Below are 23,047 nucleotides of genomic sequence, written 5' to 3' on the forward strand. Positions count from 1 at the left end.
TTTAGAAGTGAGGTATCCTCCAAAAGCCCATGTGTGAGACAATGCAAGAAAGCTTATAGGTGAAATGTTTGGGTTATGAGAGTCTAAACCTAATCAGTGCATTAATCTCCTGATAGGGATTAACTGGTTGGTAACTATGGAGAGAGAGTGTGTGGCTGGAGGAGGTGAGTCCCTGAGTACGTGCCTTTGGGGTATATATTTTGTCCTTGCTGAGAAGAGCTCTCTCCCTCTCTCTCTTTCTGCTTCTTGGTTCCATGTTCTGAAATGATTTACCACCACTTACTTCTGACATGATATTCTCGGTCACCTCCCACTCTAAGGAATGGAGTCAGCTGTCTATGGTCTGAGATCTTTGAAACTGTAAATTCCAAATAAACTTTTCCTCCTCTTATTGTTCTTGTCAGCTCTTTTGGTAGGTCACAGCAATGGAAAAGCAGACTAAAATACCTTCCAAATCACTGAAGGGATCAAGAAAAAAAGAAAACATAAATAAGTAGGAAAAGAGAAGAAAATGAATAGTAAGAGAACAAAACAACTAAAAGATATATAAAACAGAAGAAAGTAAGAATAAATCTTTATAGTAGAAATAAAATATTGTTAAAATTACCCAATTTAGGAAAAATATGAGCTAAAAAATCAAAATATTTTATTTTCTTTTTCCAGAGAAAACTTTCAAACCAAACATAAAATATTTAAATATTGGATAAAAATGAATTATTTAATTTTAAAAAGAAAGTTCTCAAAATTATCAACAAAAGTATAAAAGTCAAAATAAATGTCTCAAATTGTTCAAATAAGTACATTTTACATTAATAAACTTCAATTTCCATTGAGATATCAACAGGAAAGCTTTATACATGATTACCTGATATAAAAAATATATAAATGAAGTCTCTTAGAAATATAAAATGAAATTGACAGAAACCAAAATACAGCCAGGTGCAGTGGCCCACACCTGTAATCCCAGAGACTCAGGAGGCTGAGGGAGGAATATCACAAATTCAAAGCCAGCCTTAGCAATTTAGTGAGGCCCTAAGCAACTTATTGAGATCTCATCTCAAAATAAAAAAATAAAAATGGGCAGAGGCTCTGGCTCAATAGTTAAGCTTCCCTGGTTTCAATCCCTGCTACCACAAAGCAAATAAACAAAAGTATAGTCATCTAAAAAAATTTACTTACCCCTTTCACATTTATTTTGAAATGTTAATAATTTGACTAACATAAAGCCAATCTCATTTAAATATAAAATTCTTTAAACCAGAGTATACATTAATATTTAAAACCTTGATAAATTTTAATGCTAATAAGGTCTGATCACAATATAATGAATGCAGAGACAAAAACAAGATATAAACAAAGAACCTGAATTTCTTACAACATAAAAAAAGGCAAAAAACATTTTTATCAAAGAGGTCATCAAACCATCATCAACAGAATATTTGGGAAATAACCAACAATAAGAGTACTACAAACCATTTGACCCAGTCATCCCCCTCCAATCATCCCACTCCTAGATTTATACCTAAAGGACTTAAAATCAGCATACTACAGTGATGCAGCCACATCAATGTTTATAGCAGGTCAATTCATAATAGCTTAGGTGCCCTTCAATGGATGAATGGATAAAGAAAATGTGATCTATCTATCTATCTATATATCAAATAAAATTATGTATATGGTATATATTTATTTATAAATATATATATATATACATACATATGTGTGTGTGTGTGTATATATATATATATATATATATATATATATATATATATATATTACTCACCAATAAAGAAGAATGAAGTTATGGCATTTGCCAATAAAGGGATGAAAATGGAGAATATTATGCTAAGCAAAATAAGCCAATCCCAAAGAAGCAAAGGCCAAATGCATTCTTCTCTGATATGCAGATGCTAATTCACAATGGTGGCTGTGGGAGAATAGAGGTATTTTGAACTAGACAGAGGGGAGTGAAGGGAGTGAAGTAATGTATTTAGGAAAGTGGGCATAGGGGTAGGAATTATAGTGGAATGACTCAGACATTATTACCATAAGTGCATATGTGACTGCATGACCTCTGTAACTCTACATCACATACAACTAGATGAATGAAGTTATACTTCATTTGGGTATAATGTGTCAAAATGCATTCTACTGTCATGCATAATTAAATAGAACAAATAAACAATAAAAACCCAAGAATATAACATGTGAAATATGATTGAACTTGACAGCACATAAGATGTTTCATGATTCAATGAGAAAACAAAAATAAAGAAGCCAACCTGTCCATGTGAGAAATCAGAAACAAAACAACTAATAAGTCTAATGAAATCAGTCAATGCAAGGTAAAGGCAAAAATTGGAAAACTTATTAAAGTTTTAGCCACTGTATTCAGGCAAGAAAAATGGATTAGATTTAACTATTGTCAACAATTCAAACGATTTTTTGTATGGATTATAAAGTATTTTGTCCTAGAAAACTAGAGAACCATCTTAAAACATATTAATTGCATTTAGCAAGCACATATCAATAGCCTTTTAATATATGAGCAATAAAATGTTAAATTATAGTGTAAAATTCAATTTAAAATATCTAGAAGGAAACTTTAGAAAACTTACAGGACCAATAAAGGAAAGCTATATGACACTATTAAGAGGCATATAATGAGATAAATATGATGAGGCATAATATAAATTGAAAGATTCAAAGTTTTAAAGATGTCAAATCTAATGCAACTTTAATCAAAAACCAAATATATGCATCAGAATCTGCTCATTAAAGTCTAAGTTACTTGGGATAATAAACATTTGAAAATTGCCAAACATTAGCAATTTGTTTTTTAATATATGCCTTTAGTGTGAGGAAAGTAATGTGTTATTAGCACCCACATGGAAAAGAATGTCTAGAAATATACCCGTGCACATATAACTGTATTACTTGTAAATTGAATAAATTAGCAATTTATTTGAAAACATGCTGGAATATTTAGTAAATGCTAGGGAAAATATAAAATTAGATTTTCACTTTATACTTTACTCTTAAATTATAAATTATAAATGGATTACAAAATAAAATGTAAAAAAGTTAAAACCATAAAATTTATTTGAAGAAAATTAAGTGAATATTTGTAACTTAACCTAGGGGGGACTTTTCTAATAATAAAATTAAGGGAACAACCATAACAATAAGAAATAATATATTTGATGACATAAAAAATTAAAATTTCTACATGTCAATTAAAAAATGTAAGGGCAAATTTTGAACTAGAAAACATTTGTAACATACAACAGTGCAGATGGAAGAGTAATGTATTTAGAACTCATAAAAATAGTTTAAAAAGTGTGAACCAGAAACATAATCTCTAAAAGATTTGAATATGTGAGCCATAAAAGAATCCATGCATCTGAGTAATCCACATAGAAAAAATATATCTTCTTCTCTACTATAAATGAAATAAATGTTAATTAGAATAGCAATTTAATGCATTTTAAAGTTTTTAGTTGGCAGATAAAGAATAAATTTTGAGTTGACAAAGTGGAGAAAATAAAGGAATTTAGTCAAAACTAATGTTTTTTATTAGCCTAATTTTGTAAATAAAATATCTTTGTATACATGCATTTGGATAGAGAAATGTCTAGAAGGATATGCAGTACAGTAAGGCTCCCTGTGGGTGAGAGGATAGGTAGTGATTGCTTTGGTGTGCTTCTCTCTCTCTCTCTCTCTCTCTCTCTCTCTTCTCTTCTCTTCTCTCTCTCTCTCTCTCTCTCTATATATATATATATATATATATATATATATATATATTTTTTTTTTTTTTTTTTTTTCCATAGAATAGGTATTGCTTCTGTTGTTATTTCAAACTTTTTATTTGCACAACATGGTTTTCAAGGATGAATATCTAGTGTCAAACATTAAACTATGGTCTGGAGATAAAATAACAAGTAAAGACTGACAAGAACTCCATCCTCAGACATTAATCAAATAAATATTCAACAAATGTAAAAAATTATATATATGGTAAATGATGTAAAAGGAGGGGTTGATAGGATCCCAAGAATATGTGCATAGAAAAACTCAAGGCAGGGAGGGCAGTTAGAGAAGGCTTTCCCAAAGAGTGATTTCAGAGAGGGAAATTTAAAGACATAGGAGCTTTATTTAGGCAAGTTGGGGTGTGTGTAGAAGAAGAGCTTTGGACAGTAGCAGCAGTCAACACGCAGCCAATATCTGAGAAATACTATATGCCAGGTCTGGTTTCAGCACTAGGATATAAAGACAAAGTAATAGGGATTGCTGTCTTCCAGGAGCTGACATCTCGGTGGGGAGAGAAACAACAAACAAGCAAACACAGAAATACAGACATAATTGCAGAATATAAAATGTGCCAATAAGGAAATCAGTAGGGTGGTATGATAGAAAATGGCTAGGGTGGGGAATGTGACAGGGTAACCTTTTGGATTACCTATGTCTCTATGGGGGGATTTCTCTATGGGGAAGAAAAATTGGAGCTGAGATCTGATGGAAAACCAACTGTGTAATATGAGTGGGAAAGAATGCACTATGAAGAGAGACGTACAGTATTCTCCCCACAGTGGCCTATGTGTAATGGAAGGGTCAGGAAAAAGGTCACTATCACCAGAACCCAGTCAGCAGAGGGTAGAGTTGTATGATATGGCAAGTGCCCAGTTACATGGGACTTTGGGCATGAGACAGCAAAGGTGAAATTTTTGCATGGTTTTATGCAGTGGAATAATGGAGTCTGGGTTGTTCTTAAGAAACAGGTCTGGCTTTGTAGATGATAGGTTGAGGTGACAAGAACAAATGTGGGGTGTTGAAACTGTGAGATGAAACTTGATTCTCTACTTCTGCTTGTGGCTGGGGTCTGTGTAAGCTGATATCTCTATAGCCAAGAATGCCTGTTGTAGTGTTAGCAGCTAATCACAGCAGGGGATGCCTGCTAGCATCAGCTCCCAGAGTAACAGCCAGCAATGCTGAGACCAGTTCTCCTCCACTACTCTCCAGTACATTGCAGCTCTTAATGGGGGCTATGCCTTCCAGTGTCTCAACAAACCCCAGCAACTCACTGCCAATTTCTTTCCAGTTCTTGTCTTGTAAACTCAAAGAAGGAAATCCACAGACAATAATAAAAGGCAAGAGTGAAAAGAGAAGGGTTTATTCACATGAGAATACAAGAGACAGAATTCTTGCAGGGCAAGAAGGATCGTGTTAGCAGGTTGAAGCTGGGATATGTTGGTCTAGGGGTTTATATAGCTCTTGGGCCAATACTGTTGGCCCATTTTTCTGCTGCTACAGGACCAAGGCTTGGATTCAATGTCATGAGACCAATTGAGGACAGAAATCATGGTTGCTAGAAAAGTAAAGGAGGCAGTGAAGATGAGAAGAGACAGATATGCTAATGACTGCATGTTGAGGTGAGGGAAGTGTGCTCCAGGTATTTTGATTGTACAACCTGGTAGATGATGGAAACTTGCATGAAGATGAGAGGTCAGGGGGGTGGGAATGTTTTTCCCAGTAGAAGGTGGCTGGTACATGTTAATTTGGAGACAGCAGGCAGAGATGTCAAAATGCAATTAGGTTCATAACTTAGAAGTCAGGAAAATAGAAGGAAGTCCTCCTGGAAGTAGTTTATGACAGTAATTCAGAAGACAGAGGTAGAGGAAGAATTTGGAGCTTAAGAATAAGATTAGGGTCACTCTGACTTTTTAGAATTTGAGAGTAGAGGAATCAACATAGGAGGTGATGGAGAAGGAGAGGCCTGAGAAGTGATTCTGTTGCAAAAAGAGAGGGTGGAGAGAGTGCCAGCATGTTTGATATGGAAGGCTGGGTCTGAGCATAATAGGGTTTCAAGTAGTCATGGGGGTCAGAGCCATATTGGTTGGTAATATTAAGAGGTTTAGTTTTTAATCTAAGAGCACTGTGATTCTGTCAGATTTTAAGGAAGCAGTGTGATTGTGAAGTATTCCCTATGATTATATTTATAGGAGAGGTCTAAAGTAAATTTTGGGATGCCAATTAGGAGTCCAGAGCAAGAGCCAGGTAAGTGATGGTTGGAAACTGCAGGCCATGGAGAGAAGTTGGAAGAATTATAAAATATAAAATATTTAAGATACTGAGTTAGTCAGTGCTTTCCAGAGAGGCAGACACAATAGGATAGACACACACACACACACACACACACACACACACGAATGGGAATTTATTAGAGGAATTGGCTCATATAATCAAGGAGACCAAAAAGTACCATGGATGTCATCTGCAAGGTGGAGAACCAGGAAGGCTGGTCAGTTGGGTCATCAGAAAGCCTCACAACCTGGAATGCTTGTGTAACTCTCCATCCAGCACTTCAGTTCTGATAACCTGTGGGACCACTGGTATAAATATTAGAGTTCTGATGTCAAGGGTAGCATAAGGAAGTTCCTCAAGGGTAGGATAAGGAAGTTCCAACCCCAGAAGAAAGAAAGAAAATTCATCTTTCTTCTACCTGATTTTTATCCTGTCCCCTACCAATTGAATGGTACCTGCTCACACCAAGGGCAGGTGTTTTCCCTTCAGTCCACTGACTCACATATCAATCTCCTTTGGAAACACCTCCACACATACAATCAGAAATAATGCTTTACCAGCTTTCTAGATAGCCCTTAACCCAATCAACTTGACACCCAGGATTCACTGTCACTGTGTCACTGACACATCCGATGTGAGCGGCTTTCCTGTGTCTCTGTGTGGAGCGGTGGTAGCCTCATTCTCTAGAATAGGATTGAGTGTGGGGAAAAGTTTATGAATTCAGACATGGTCATGCTAAGTGTGAAGTGCCTTTCTGAACCCCAGAAGAATCTATGAAGTAGGCATTTCTAATAGGGATCAATAAGAAACTTTAATTATAATTAAAAGGTTAGCAAGTTGGAATTTGGCAGGAGCCATATGAATGGATTTTTCTCATAGAATGTGTTAAAAACCTCATTCTGAGTCTGAGCTACAGGCTATTTTGAAAGAAATTCAATTTTATTAATTAAAACTATCCATAGTTATTAGCAAGCTACCATTTATTGAGTTCTTATCATGTAGGTTTGCTATATATCCGGCCTCTCTAAGCATTTTACATGCATTATCTCATTTAAATCTCTCAGTGCTGTAAGTAAGGTATTATCTGCATTTTATGGATGTGAAAATTGGGGCTGGAGAAGTTAAAGAAATTTTCCAAGTTTGTAAAGCTAGAAGTTCCTGTGGCTGAATTTTTATCCCAGTTTGTCTAATTCTATTGCTTGTGTTCTATGTATTATAAATTAAAAATGAAATTTCTTAGTATCAGTCAGATGGAGGAGTGATTTAAAGAGATTATAAGAATGGTATGTAATTATCATAATGTCATAATGTACTGGTTTTATGGATGTTTTTCTTTATATATATATATATGTGTGTGTGTGGGGGGGTGTATATATATATATATATATATATATATATATATATATATATATATATATATATATATATAAATTTAAGACTCACAGGAAATTATAAAAATAATAGTTTCCATACACCCTTTTCTCAGTATTCCCTGATAATAACATTTTACATAGCTACAGAACATTAGCAGATCTGGCAAGATGATACTGGCACAGTATTGACTGAACTAAAGACCCTGTTCAAGCCATTTATTTAAGTATTGCCCTACAGTCTTAATGCTAAGTCAGTTTAATAAGCCAAATGTATTTTGGTAAGATCACATTTTATTTGGACCTCTTTCTAAGCTTCTACCAACAGATTTAAATATCTGAATTTATTTGTATATAAATAATTTATCAATAATATTTGTGTGAGAACTTAAGCATAAAGATTTCATGTTAGCTATAAACTTACATTCATTTTTTTTGCACTACCAACAAAGTAAGCTTAGCAAAATATTATAAAGAAAAAATGTTTTTCTTTTTGTCCTATGTTATTTACAAATTTATCTCTAAATTACTCTTATCATAGCTTATTTCTGTTGGTTTTGGGAATACAGATGAATAAAACTGTTGGAATTTTTATGTAGTGTAAGTAAATCAAAACAAATTATATAAAGATAAAGAACTTGCTTTTCACCCATTGCTCTGTTATGTATGTGTTTCACTTGGGCGTATTTGGGTAACCATGTGTTCTTCGAGATGAAATGGTGACTTTGTCAATTAATCTTATGAAAATATTTATATTTTATTCTGACCTTTGGAAGATTTTTAAACAAAACAGAAACAGGGCCTGACTTGTGCTTGAATCTGATTTAAGCTATGCAAAAACTGACTGCTAAGACATTGCAATAACATAGCAGTTTTTCAGGTGACACCAGATAGTGGCTTAGATAAGGGGTTAGTGATGGAGGAGGAAAGAAGTGATTAAATATATGTTGAAGACAGGCACATCCTTTACTGATGGATTGAATTTTACATAAATGAGAAAAAGTAAAAGCATATTCTGAACCATTTTACCTGAGCAACTGGGTGAGGAGCAGTGTTACCTATAGGAAAATATGGAGAACGTTTTGCAAAGTTTCTTTTTTCACCCCTGATTCCTTACTGCCCTTACTTTGTGGTAATAACTTGATCAATTTTACTCTCTTTATCCTCCCATCTTACCTCCACCTGGTTCCTTTCTTTTTCCCTATGGGTCTCCCTTCAGTTTTCATGATATTGTTTCCCCACTGCCCCTTTTCTCCCAATAGCTTCCACATATAAGACAAAATATAGGTCTTATCTTTTTTCTAAGTCTGGTTTATTTTGCTTAATACTCTGCCCTCTATTTTCATCGATTTTCCTGCTAGTAAAATGATTTTATTCTTCATGGATGAATAAAGCTCCAATGTGTATTTATACCACATTTTCTTTACCCATTCTTTTGTTGATGGACACCTAGGCTGATTCCAAAACTTGACTATTGTAAATTGTGCTTTGATAAATATGGCTGTGCATGTATCTCTAAAGTATGCTGACTTTAATTCTTTTGTATAAGTATCAAAGAGTGGCATAGACAGATCATATGGTAGTTCTGTTTTTAGTTTTTTTGAGGAATCTCTGTATTGATTTCCATAAAGACTATACTAATTTACATTCCAACCAACAGTATATAAGAGTTCCTTTTCCCCTCATATCCTCACCAACCTTTATTATTATTTGTATTCTTGATAGTTGCCATTCTGACTAGAGATGGAATCTCATTGTCATATTAATTTGTATTTCCCAGACAGTGAATGATGTTGAACATTTTTTTTTCATATAATTATTGGCCATTTGAAATTCTTTTGAGAATGTTAGTTCATTTGCCAATTTGTTGAATGGTGTGTGTGTGTGTGTGTGTGTGTGTGTTGGTGTGTGCGCGCGTGTGTGTGCGTGCGTGTGTGTGTGTGTGTTGGTGTGTGCGCGCGTGTGTGTGCGTGCGTGTGTGTGTGTGTGTGTGCATACGTGAACCTTTTTTGATTTCTGGATCTTAATCCTCCATCACAAGAGTAGCTGGCAAAGATGTTCTCCTTTTTCATAGGCTGTCCTTTCACATTGTCATTTACTTTGCTGTACAGAAGTTTGAAAATTTATGCTACCCTATTCATGGATTCTTGCTATTAGTACTTGAACTATAGATGTCCTATTTGGGAAGTTATTGCCTGTGCCTGTTTGTTGAAGTGTTTCCCCTATCACATTTACCTTTAGAGAAAGAAAGTGGATAAGGCATTATCCAGTATTTTTGTCCTATAGTGCCTTGTTTCTCAAGTGATATACTCATTTATTTTATTTAAATTTATTAACCAATAAGTTTAAAATGACATGCATTTATGATGTGTGAAATCATTTGGAAATATGTGTACATTGTGGAATAGCTAAATTGAGCTAATTAACACATACGTATGTATCTCATATATTTATTTTTTTGTAAATGGTTAAAATATACTTTCCTAGTAATTTTTAAGAATGTGATATATTGCTAGTAACTATAATCATCATGATACACAATAAATCTTTTCAACTTTTTTTCCCCCTCTAACTGAAATCTGTTTCTTTTGACAAGCATCACCCCAGTTCTCCAACCACCAGCCCCTGGTAATCACCCTTCTATTCTTTGCATCCATGAGTTCAACATCCAGATTCCACACATAAGTGGGGTCAGGAGGCATTTGTCATTCTGTACTTGTCTAATTTCACTTACATAATGTCATCCGGGTTAATCCATGTTGTTGAAAATGATGGAGTTTCCTTTATTTTTAAGACTGAATAATACTCCTTTGTGTATGTGTACCACATTTTTTTTATTCATTCATCAATTTGTGAACACTTAGGCTACTTGCATTTCTTGACTGTTTTGAATAAGCTGCTATGAACTTGACAGTGCAGATGTCTCATGGGTATACTGATTCCATTTCGTTTGGATACGTACCCAGAAGTAGTCTGCTGGGTCATGTGGCAGTTCTACTTTTAATTTGTTAAAGAACCTCCATACCGTTTTCCACAATGGCTGCACTTATTCACATTCCCATCAATAGTGTGCAGGGTTCCCTTTTCTTTGTGTACCCATTGCCCTTGTTATCTTCCATCTTTGGTATAATAACCATTCTAACAGGGCCAAGGTGTCTCAAGTGATTTATGAATTTAGTCTGTTATTTACAAGGAAATAACTCTGAGCTGAAAAGCAAATTAAGTTGTTCGATACCTCATCCTTTCCCCTGATCTTGAGCATCATATTAATAGTATCTCTTCCACAAGCTCCTGTATCAAATTAGTGACATATTCTTTGGATGCATTGTGTTTAGAATATTTTTTTTCCTCTTCTCGTTGCTTCATTTATCACTTAAGCACTACATGTGTGGCTTTCTATAACAATTTTACTATTGGGACTCTCTAAATACTTAGTAAATAAAATAAAGGTATCAGATGCAGTGCCCTCCCATCTCTTCTTTATCTGTACAAGTTTTGCTTATGCTTAAAGATTCCATCACATTCTTCACAGAGTTATCAGTCTTCCCTCTGGCACATATTTTTTTATCATCCAAACCATTATAACATGTGGTCTTGACTTTATGATTTCTAATTTTAATAACAATATGCTTCCTAACCTGTGTCAGTAAGCTGCTTAAGGTACCTATGTCCTGTTCCTCCAAGTGACCTCTGCAGGAGAAGAAAATATATTTTTATTGATTTGGTATACCACTTATATCTGGTACAAAGCAGAACATAATGAAAGTGTCCAGTATATGCCTGTTACATTGAAATTATGTAAAAATCTTTTATGGAAATCAAAACTTATTGAGGTTCTTGGCTCAATAGCATATTATCTAATAAATAAGAACATCTTTTCTGGAATTGAATTTAAAAAGTGATCACAACTTATTTTGCTTATTACTCAAACTTTATTATAACAAGCCAGTTCAAGTATTAGAATATAGAGTCAGACCTGGTGCAGTGGTGTATGCCTGTATATCCCAGCTACTCAAGAGGCTGAGGCAGTAGGATCCCAAGTTTGAAGCCAGTCTGGCTAACTCTATGGAATTCTTCCTCTCAAAAAGAAAACAACAACAACAAATGATATAGAGTTAGTAGCTTTATTCACTTATTAGCAAATCTGGGCCACATGTGTAACCTTTAAAAGAAGATGATTCCCTCTAGTTCAATAAACTTCTCTGTCTTTACTTAAATGACCTACTCTCTCCATGCAGGAGAAATGCGTATGAGTTTGGAAAGTAAATTAGCAATAGTATTTGACAATAACAAACAGTTTGATCTTTGTGGTCAAGCAAAGTAAAATAATTGTAATTGTTCAGTGAATTAAATGTCTAACTTTAGGCATTTATCCCTCTAACCAGTTTCTTTTTCTTTAATTATGAGAGCAATAATACCTAGCTTATATAATAATTGTAAGGACTAAGTGAATTAGTGTATGTGAAATTTTTAGCCCAGTTTCTGGCACAAGACAGGGTAGCTAGTGTAGAAATCAGGGTTATTTTAGGTGGAGGTTAAAGTAAAACTAACTCTTCTTAATCCACTTGGGGAATTCTACTACCTTCACTCCCTCCTTCTCCATTTTTGCATTTTTCTATTTCAGCCACAGTTTTCCTACTGAATAGTAGTATTCCCACTTTTGTAGGCTGCAAGCAAACTCAGAGCTGTTGGGGTTTTTTTCAGCTATACTACCAGAGAAGACATTACTCTTCCCTCAGTTTCATTCAAGAGTTCAGGGGAGAGATTTTAGCAAACATTCCTAGCCCTGGTGAGAGCTTTATGTGACTTTAATCTATAGCTCTCACTAGAGCCACTTAAGTAATAGGGTGGCTGAAAGGAACAGTTCTCAGAAGAGGTGTGATGGATTTCCTGGAATGAGGGAAGAAGGAGGTCAGGTAGACAAATAATTGATATCTACTATAGCTATTATAGTTGTTGAGTTCTTTTTAACATCATTATAGGACTCTATTTCTTTAATACTCAGCATAGTCTAATGCAGTTTTAGATTCCTCATTATATTTCAATGTTACTGACAAAAAAAATTAAGCTGGAGTTAGAAAATAAAAAGATTCAGTGTTAATAGAGCTCAGAAGTCGGTGGCCATTGCTATTTCTTGGGGGAAAATATTTTTGGATCGCTATACTCTGAGCCTGGGGTCAAATGCAGCTATTATCATTAAGATCTCCCAAAGCGTAGTTTAAAATTTAACTTGTAGGTGTTTATTTATGAATGTTTTATACATGGTTGCAAGAACCTTTAAATCAAATTTGCATATACTTTTTGTTCTCTGTAACTAAATAAGTACTATATTTTTGATTAATAGGCATTATATTTTCCCAGAACTAGGTTAAATATTAATGCCAAAATAAAGGAAACTGCTGATATTTTGTTGATATTTCTAAAAAGTTATCTTTCAGGAGACTTCCTAAGTGATTATTCATAGTTTCCTTTCTCTTTCCATATGGTTCCCATTTGTATCCAATTATTTTTCAAACAGGTCTTTTGATCTTTGTTTGTTTATTGTTTCAAGTATGTTTTTCTCAGAACAGGCAAGTTTCTCCTCTTCCCTATAGCTGCAGGACTCTCACTAGAATTAATCAGAAGCATAAAATATAGCTGCATTTTTAAAAAATTTATAGTTATCAAGTTAGGATTTCTTGAAATGACTGAAGGATAACCAAAATGGTAGAAGACTGGGACTAGTAACAGTGGCTGTTGAAATTGAAGGAAAACTGATACTGGGACCACAGTTTTCCCTGAAGTACCACTGTTACTATATAGACACATTAGAAATGGAAGGGACGATGTGCTTTTAACACCTTTGTGTTGTTCTTGTGACATATAGAATTCCAAATCTCCAGGTAGTATAGAGGAGAAATTTATTTTCCATGATCTTATAAGGTTTTGAAACCTTCATGGAAAAGGTCAGATTAAGCTCATTCGTGTTTTTAATGTAATGTTTGGACTAATAGTTTTAATAATTCCATGTACTCTTTCCCTAGTGCATTATTAGATGCTATGGGATGTGCACATCTAGATGGTCATCTTTTCATAAACAGTAACTAAAATACTAAAGTTAGATAGACACAGAAGAAATGAGAACAAGGCACTAGTATTATGTGAACTTTTTGATGGTACAGAAAAGGCTGAGCATTCAGACTCCCAGGGAAGACTTCTTGAAACAAAGTAGAATTTTAGGATGAGTGAACTAAAAGGGAAAGTAAGCTCCTCTTACTGGAGTAGAGGACTTATATAAAAGAGTTAGTGACTGAGTATTTTTTTTTTCAAGCTTACATAGGAGTTCACTTGGAATTTTATGTTCTATGAATTTTGATATATGTATAATGATGTGTATCACCTCATACACTGCTCTCAAAACTCCCTGTGTTCCATGTGGGAGAAATTTAATCTCATTTATAAGGATCTTTTTACACTATTATGGTGATCTATTTCCTGAAGAGCTTTATTCAGCAACACAAATAATAAAAAAGATTACCTAATACAGATTATGGGAGAAAAGACTGATTTTTTGTTATTAATTGACTTTGGTGTGATTTTAAGTATTTTTTCTTACTGTAATGTACTTCCTGCTAAGTTAAAAAATTTAGATTTAAGTAAAAATCATGAATAAATTCATTGCTCATAGGTGGGCTAATATTTTAACATGTATTTTTCCTATCTTCTATTTGGTATGCATGTATTATGTTTTTTGTTTGTTTTTAAATGAGGCATGTTGTTTTATATCCTGCTTTTTAATCAATGCCTCATGAGCAAAATTCTTTGCAATTTTGTACACTCCTATAGTAATGTATTTTTAAAATGAATATATAGTCTCCAGTGTATTTACCAGTTTTTTTATTATTTCATGATTACTATGATATATTATGAAATGTGGGAGTAGTGTGGGTTTTTTTCCCTTACAATTTAACAAGTGAAGAACTAAGAATTAGGTGAAGTAATGTTATTTAGTGTAAAGAATTTTGGGCGTGATCAGGTTCTCCTTTGTACCAACTCATTCTCTGACTCCATTCAGTTACCTAATTTGAATTTTGCTATATCTTTGAATCATGGTCTCCTTGCTTTTTAAAGTTAGCATTCATTTTAGTATTCTGTTACTGCGTTTCCTTAGAAATCATAGAAAATCAGGAACAGAAGTAATACCCTGATTTCTTTCATTAAAATTGCATGAATTTGCTGTATTCCCATTTTATATTTCTTTTTTTTCCTAACTTAAGGTGCACAGGTTTGAATTAATTACAATCTTTGGTTCATAAGAGACTCATGTTATTGGCACATAAATGGTCAGCTAATCCTCCACCCCTACGGTAGAAAAATCTCTAAGCTATTATTTTAAATACACATGACATATAGTTTTTTTTTTTTTTTTTTTTTTTTTACTGTTGTGTCTGTAGGACCTCTATAGTGTCTATAGAGCAGTGGTTCTCTCAGCATATTTTGCATGATTGAATGGCTTGCATGTGTACCCTGTGCCTAGATGAGCATTCATTGATAGGAAAGCATCTGGGGGGCAAAGCTTGCTAAGATTTGGGCATTAGTTAAAGAGGAAGGGACATTAAAACAAATTTACACTGTTGGAATTGGTAAAGACTGTGAATGGAGAATAAAGCAGCCATATTCACCAGGAAAAGCTTGGCAGTGTGACAGACTGGTCAGTGTCATGCAGTAGAAACTGGCACCTTTAAGACTCACACTTGTATCTGTCTGACCATGAAGCTTTAAGGGTTAATGCATGATAAATTGTCCAAAAATGCAACACAGTTTTTCAGAAAAGTTGAGGAAAGATTTGTTTATTTATCATTCTGTTTCCCAATCAATAAGGAAGATTGCTATTATAGAAGACCACATGAAGATGCACACACTGTGCTCTGGAATGCATACTGTTTTATATTCCTTTGCCTTGAACTTCATGGCTATAGAATATCTTTGCATCCCTGTAATGTGTACATAAACAAGTCAGAAACTGGACTCCATTGGGATTAAAATGTACGCAAATGCCTTTTTCCTTGTCTTCTTGTTTCCTTCTCAGTTTCCTTGAAGGATTTGTCATTTGCTGGGATTTCCTTTGCTCTCTGTAGAATTAGCTGATCTCTGTTGCACTACTCATATATTTGACACCATCTTTATGCTGTTACAGAATTATAGTAGAAGATGCTGTGGACTGGCAACCCTATGACAAATTGGTCCTTAGCTCCACTTCTTATGAGCCTCATGAAGCAGAGGTCCTCACTGTGAAAGAAGTCAAGGGTCATCATGTCAGGATCCACGAACGCCTCAAATACCAGCACACTGGTAAAGCTCTGGTTTGTTGGTTGAAGGAAGTGAATGCGTCAGGTGCTCAGACACCTGCCTATGGATCTTTCATCTGGTTGCCATTCAAAGGAAAGGATATGCCTTTATTGCTGCCCTGGACTTACCCCAGAAGACTTTATCTTTATTTCTTCATTCATTTTAGTTGTTAAAGAATACTTAGATATAAGGGAGGTTTTTTTTTTTTTTTTTTTTTTTTTTTTTTTTTTTTTTTTAATTCATAATGACAAGTCTAAGAGTAGAAGCTTTGAGAATCTTGTTCAAGGTCACTGAGCAGTTTTGTGGCTAAGCCAGAATAAAAGTCATAGACACTAACTTTCCAGTTAATTTCCTGGCACATTGAATTCGTAATCCCATAGAATATGCTAGTTATTGTCAACAATTACTTCATTTTCCATACTTAGAAATGTATCCTTCCTGACACCAAATACATATTATATATTGATTGCTGCTGCTACTAAGACTAAAAAAGGAGAAAAACTTACAATATCTTTTTGTAAAAATACTTAATATTTTTATATTCTATACATAGTACAAATGTACTCTATATAAATAATAAACAAGTATAATCTTCCTGTTCTATTAAATAAATCCACCTCAGGAGATATAGCTATTTAGTGACAAAATATGAAAATAAAAGGGTTAGATAATTTTTTTGTATTATATATGTAAGAGGGAATTATATGTTTCCACCAACACTGTCTGAAACTACTTCTAAGTCATAATTTCAAGGATTAATTCCGCCCCCCTCTCTTTCTTTCTCTCTGTCTATTTTTGTTGAGATGAGGGTCTCACTATGGTGCCCAGGTTGGTCTCACACTTCTAGGCTCAAGTGATCCTTGAGCCTCAGCCTCCTGAGCAGCCTGTGCTACCATGCCTGGATTGATTTCTTTAAAAAACAAAAACAAAAACAAAAAAAAACGTAGCAAAGTAAAGAGAAATCATCAGCAATCTTTGCTCATAAAAGCCAAAGTAAAATGGCAATGGAGGCCATGAGACTGGCCAGTAGGTCCTTCCATCCTTCCATCCCATGCTGTAGGAGCTTGTTCAAGAAGTGGAAAGCCTGAGACTTGCCGTGAGAGCGTGCTGCTTCTCTTTTTGCTTTACTCTAATACCTTGCAGCTTGTGCTCTGTCACTGCCTGGGCTGATCTGCGATTCCTTACTCTCCTGGAAGAAGTTGGTGGATGATATACAGCATCTCACAATGGCGATTTAAGGAAGGGAGCTGGAAACCTGCTAATTGGACAGGTCTGCCTTGATTTCTCTGTACCAGTGGCCTGTTCTGGTCCCCACAGTTATTGAGAAGAGATGAATTCTCACTCAAACACTTACTCTGATCCCAAAGAGAGACAAGTGAACAGATTTTTCATTTCTCAGCTGACATTTGTGAAGAATGCCCGAGGAAAAGTAGACCTTAATGTTGGTAGGACTTCCGAGGGGAAAGAAGTGTTTTCATTTGTGAGATGCACTGGGTCCCCAGCTAGCCATTTCCAAAATAGGTTTTTAAATGTTTTTTATTTTTTCTTCCCAACTCCTTTTGCCCCAGGAAGTGTCCACGTCACGGAAGATGGCCAACACATCCATTTGGCTGCTGAGGTTGGACTGTTGACCCGAAATATACGAATTCAGTCTGACACATTGTGTAAGGGGAGACTACTTGTGGGGTCCTTCAGGAAGTCTAGCAGGGAAGAATTTTCAGGTAAATGAAATTTAAGTTACTAACCATTACCACTTGGGACCTATTTATCTGGGACACTCAGAAATTCTAACTGTGAGAATTTTCACTTACAATACAGAATGTTCAAATTAGATGTTCCTTTGTCCTCTAAAAAGCTATGAATTTTCAGTCCTAATCTGTGCTTAATTATCAATGTGATGTTAAAATAATATACCAGAGATCAGCACATATGCACATTTTTACCTCAAAAAAAAAAAATCTTCAGCAGATGTGAAATTTCCTCTGCTTTGAAATTATAGATGATTTAATGACCATTTGAATTTTATATCTTTCCTGAATTTCTATTACTTGTTCCCAGTAGCATGCTATATCTGATGGCAGACATCAGCTCATGCTATAAATTAATGGCTTAAATTTAAATAAAAATGATTTCCATATTTTCCACTGCTTTAAGGATCAATTCAATCTTTCTTTTTTATTCAAGCTTTAGCCCTTTTGGAATGTTGCAAAATTGTTTGATTAGGACCTCGTTTCTTAAACTTAAACTTGTGCTTCTTAAACATTCCAAAGTCGCTCCCAAAGTTTGGGAAAGGCTATCTTTGTGGTTCCATTTTGGAAAGTTGCTACGAACATAAATATAATGAAATCTCAGAGAAAGTCTGTAATAAAGGATCTAGCCACTTTCCAAATATGTTCATCATGGGACCTTCTGTTGATGCATCTGTCTCACCAATTTGGCAAAAGGCAATATTTGAACTCTAAATTACAGATTCAGGATTTCTGGTCCATAGAACAAGTTTTCTCTCCACAAGTTCTAGTTCCATAAAGTCTTGCCAGAGGTGATTTTTTTTTGACCCCTAGGAGGCAATTGGCAGTATTTGTAGTCAATTTTATTTATTTATTTATTTATTTATTTATTTATTAAAAACCTTTTTTTTTAGTTGTTGATGGGCCTTTATTTATTTATTTATATGTGGTGCTGAGAATTGAACCCAGTGCCTCACACATGTGAGGCAAGTGCTCTACCACTGAGCCACGACCCCAGCCCAGTCAATTTTATTTGTCACAAGTTGGGCATTTCCAGCGTCAAGTAGGTATATCCTGTAATTTCCTACAATGCACAAGACAGTCACCCATCTGGGTCAAATGTCAATAATGTGGAGGATGAGAAATCCTGCTCTAGAAGACTGAGACAAAGGCTGGGTTCTGGTCATGTAGAAATGAGACATTTGATGTTATGAATATGGAGAATAGGAAAGGGACAAGATAGGACCTCCGTTAATTGAGACTGTAGGCCAGGCTGGAGCATGGACCTGGAACAGGAGAGAAGACCGAACATAAGGTTTTAGCTGAGCATGAGGCATGAGCAGAACTAGCATCAAGACTTATCTAAACCTCTTACTTTACTCATTTAGGGCTTTCTAAAGTATCGCCAAGGCGATAAAGAGAAACTATATTAAATTCTTATAGGAAGCATGCTGGTTTTCACCCAGTGGAAACTTTGTTCTTATTTAATCCTAATAGTTTTGTGAGAGAGACATGTTATCTTCCTATAGTAGGAAACAGTATGTAATTCAATTTCCTATTTATTTGTATAACTCCTTAATAAGCTTGTGAATTCCTAGAGGGTAAGGTTGGGTCTTTCATTTCTGCTCTCCTAGTATGGTGACTGCCATGTATTAGGTACTTATTAAATATGAACAGATAAAATTAATGAAGAGTAATAAAAGTCATTTAATTAGTAAGTGGCAGATTCAAACCTTACTCTTAAGTCCTTATTAAATAAGAACTTAATTCTGTAATAATTTGGGGGTTTTAACAAAGTTATAAAGATAGTATGAGGAACCCCAATAATTTTTTCACCCAGTTTACTTTACTGTTAATATCTGACATAACACTGGTACATTTGTGAAAACTAAGAAATCAACTTTGGCATATTAATATTAATCAAACTCAAGACATTTTTCTTATTTCACCTGTTTTTTCACCCATATCCATTTCTGTTCCAGATTACAACACAGGTTATCTTTCTACATTAAGAAACCTTGATGATCAGGAAAATAAAAATCAAAACTGTACTAAGAATTCATCTCACTTTAATCAGAATGACAATTATCAAGAACACAAATACAAATAATAATAATAAATGCTGATGAGAATGTGGGAATAAAGGTACACTTGTACTTTATTGGTGGGACTGCAAATTAGTACAATAGGTCTAGAAAGCAATATAGAGATTCCTTAAAAAACTAGGAATGAAACTGCCATATGATCCATCTGTCTCAATCATTGGCATTTATCCAAAAGAACTAAAATCAGTATACCATAGTGATATAGTCTCTTAAATGTTTGTAGCATCAAAATTCACAATAACCAAATTATGGAATCAGCCCAGATGCCTGTCAGTAGATGAGTGGATCAAGAAAACTTGATGCATAGCCAGGTGCTGTGCACACACCTCTAATCTCAGCTGCTTGAAGGGAAGCAGGAGAATACCAAGTTCAAAGCCAGCCTCAGCAACTTAGCAAGGCCCTAAGCAATTTGATGAGATTTTGTCTCAAAATAAAAAATATAAAAAAATTATATATGGTATATTTAACATAATGGAGTTTTAATCTCACAATGAAGAATGAAATAATGGCATTTGTCAGTAAATGGATGGAAATGGAGAACATCATGCTAAGTGAAATAAGCCAGACTTGGAAAATCAAGGGTCAAATGTTTTCTCTCATATGTGGAAGCTAAAGCAAAACAAGGGAAAGGAGTCAGATGGTGGTAGGAATAAGATATAAATACATAGAAAAGATTAGTGGAATAGAAGGTAGAAAAGAAAAGAAAGGGAGGAAGGATGGGAAAGTGGAGGAATTGTGGAATGAATCTGTGAAGTGTCCCCAAAAGCTTACATGTGAGGCAGTGCAAGAAGGTTCAGAGGAGAAATGATTTGAGTTGTAAGAGTCTTAACACAATAAGTGGTTTAACCAGGATAGGGATTAACTATGTGTAACTGAAGTGGTAGGGTGTGGCTGGAGGATGTAGAAATTGGGGCGTGGCTTTGGGTATAAATTTGTATCTGGCATGGGGAGAACTCTCTGCTTCCTGACCACCGTGATGTGAGCTGCTTCCTTCAGCCACACTTTCCTGCTATGATGTTCAGCCTCACCATTAGCCCAAGAAATGGAGCTGGCCTTCTAAGGACTAAGACCTCTGAAACCGTGATCCCTCAAATAATTGCGCTGGTTGGGTCCTTTAGTCACAGCAGCACACACACACACACACACAAAAGACTAAAACACTAAGAAAATCATGTTATATACATATATAAGTGTACCAAAGGAAATTTTACCTTTATGCATATGTAGAAAGTACCAATTAACAATAAATAAATAAAGAAGCAAAAAGAATATCAGTCAAGTAGAAGGAGGATAATAGGGAAGTGAGGAGGGAAGGAAAGCAAGGATGGGGAATGGGGATTAAAATCAAATTACTTGCATGCATGATTTTGTCAAAATGAGGCTAACTGCTATGTATAAATTATAATATTAAAAATTAAAATATCAGCACCCCCACCCCAGCCCATCCCTAAACACACCAGAGCCTGGATGAGGTAGAATTTGCAGGGGTAGGTCAGGGAGGCCACCCATAGGGGTTGAATGGTTATAGGACTGCAAAGCAGGCCAGGACAATTCCTACTTTAAATTGGAAGGCTATATCACTCTTCTCTTTTTGACCAATAACATCTAGCTAGAAAGTTTTTCAGAACTGTGATTCAAAAGGAAAAGTAGGAAAGTACTTAAGAATGAAATTATTGCTTAATTCTTCATATAATTGCTCAAGACATTTGAAGTATTTGCTACCGATTAATTTTTAGTCATTGGTTACTTTGCATGCAAGTAATAGGTCTTGAACAATTTAAAACTGTGAATTACAATCATACAAGTATAAGCCATTAAAAATAATTAAATGATGCCTTGACTGAGGCACTAGAACTACCATCTGTAATAGAAAACGAGCTATTTGTGTGTGGACTTGCTCTTGCATTCGGTGCCTTTTGTGCCAAGGCAAGCTATATCACCTGATGAGTATGTTTTGGATGTTTTATCATTGTGAATGTTTCTATAACATCTATCAGTTCCTCTTCAAGCAGTATTAGCTGAGAAATGCTGGAATCCTGTTGTCTGGTCACAAGGAGACCCATATGTCTATCACTTTGTGTCCTTCCCACAGGGCTTGTTTCTTCACAGAAGCTGATTTTCAAGGGTTCTAACTTTTCATCTGTGAAAAAGGCAGGGGAGAAGTGAAGGGTTTAGGCTGGACTACATTTGAGCTTTAAATACGATTACTTAAACAGTGAAATTGAAACTTTAAATGCATAGTGTCCTAATTTTTAATGGAAGAAATAACTTTCTACTTTACCTTTGTCAGTACTCAGTACCTCAAAATTCCAAAAGCCAAAGAAAGGAGTGAGGGCCCAAGGTGTGCCCCACCTAGCAAAAAAATGCATGATGTGTTTTTGGCATTTATAGCCCAATTACCTGAATCCAATCCAAAGTTAGTCCCTTTGTACCGCCACAACTTCCACTCTGGTTAGTGTGCTGCCTAGGTTAATAGCACAGCATTATGTATAGCAGCATATGCCCAAGTCCCAGTCCTAGTTTGTCAGTTAAACCTTTTTTCCTCTGTTTCCTTATCAGCAAAATGGGGATAATGACTATACTGACCTCATAGGATATTTGTAAAAATTAAGATTTGACATATACATGAATTAGAATAGGACCTGGCATATAATAAGCTTTATATTAGAGTTATGTATTATAGTTACTAATTCAGTTCATTATTAATTTATAAGAATTCACCTGTCATCAGGAATATATACACTGACTTATTAATGTTCATTATATTTTAAAATCAATGTACTGGGTGAATATTTTTTACCCATGGTAACAATATCTCCTTAAAACAGTACAAATAAAATCCTCAAAGAGACTAAATAATTTACTATTCTCTTCTGATATAAAAGCTGCAGAAAATCTTGTTATTATAGAAACGAAACAGGAAATAAAGTATAGTTAGGACAAGAATACAGAAAAGATTTCACAAGGTCTTTTGAATTATTTTGAAAGTGTGTTATGGTTTCTGTTATATTTCCATCAAGTAGCACATTTAATTTTAGATTTCTGGACATTAGTTGGACACAAGTAAATTTTGCACTTGTACTTCTCTTAAGAAATGTTTGGAGTGTTTTAAGGGGTTGGTCATTATATCATATACACGATATCTTTGTGGAGATGGTTGTGGTCTTTTTACTTGAACTCACTGTGACAGAGAGGGAGATTTGACTCAGGTGAGAAGCCAGGAACACATGTTCCTTTCATTGTTCCCCAGGACCTTGACTCAGCCCTCCATAAATGCACAGAATCTTTAAACCAGCTATACCTAAATCCAAAGCCTCTTTCTTTTCCTTACATTTTCTTTCCTCTCTCCCCATCCTATTCTAGACACTTCAGATTGCACATGGAATCTTTTTATGAATTAATTTGATATTACTAGTGATTCATATTTTGATAGTGA

At 34.8% G+C, this 23,047-nt stretch overlaps 1 protein-coding gene across 1 annotated transcript in view; it reads left to right on the plus strand.

Moving 5' to 3' along the window:
* Pkhd1 (PKHD1 ciliary IPT domain containing fibrocystin/polyductin) overlaps positions 1-23,047 on the plus strand; it is a 432,276-nt gene that overhangs the window by 289,319 nt on the left and 119,910 nt on the right. The window contains exons 55-56 of the mRNA XM_027938269.2: positions 15,628-15,782; positions 17,348-17,500. Of these exons, the coding sequence (XP_027794070.2) occupies positions 15,628-15,782; positions 17,348-17,500 (308 nt within the window). The remainder of the gene's footprint in view (positions 1-15,627; positions 15,783-17,347; positions 17,501-23,047) is intronic.

The sequence above is a fragment of the Marmota flaviventris genome, chromosome 6 (genome assembly GCF_047511675.1).
Source record: "Marmota flaviventris isolate mMarFla1 chromosome 6, mMarFla1.hap1, whole genome shotgun sequence".
Taxonomy (NCBI): Eukaryota; Metazoa; Chordata; class Mammalia; order Rodentia; family Sciuridae; genus Marmota; species Marmota flaviventris.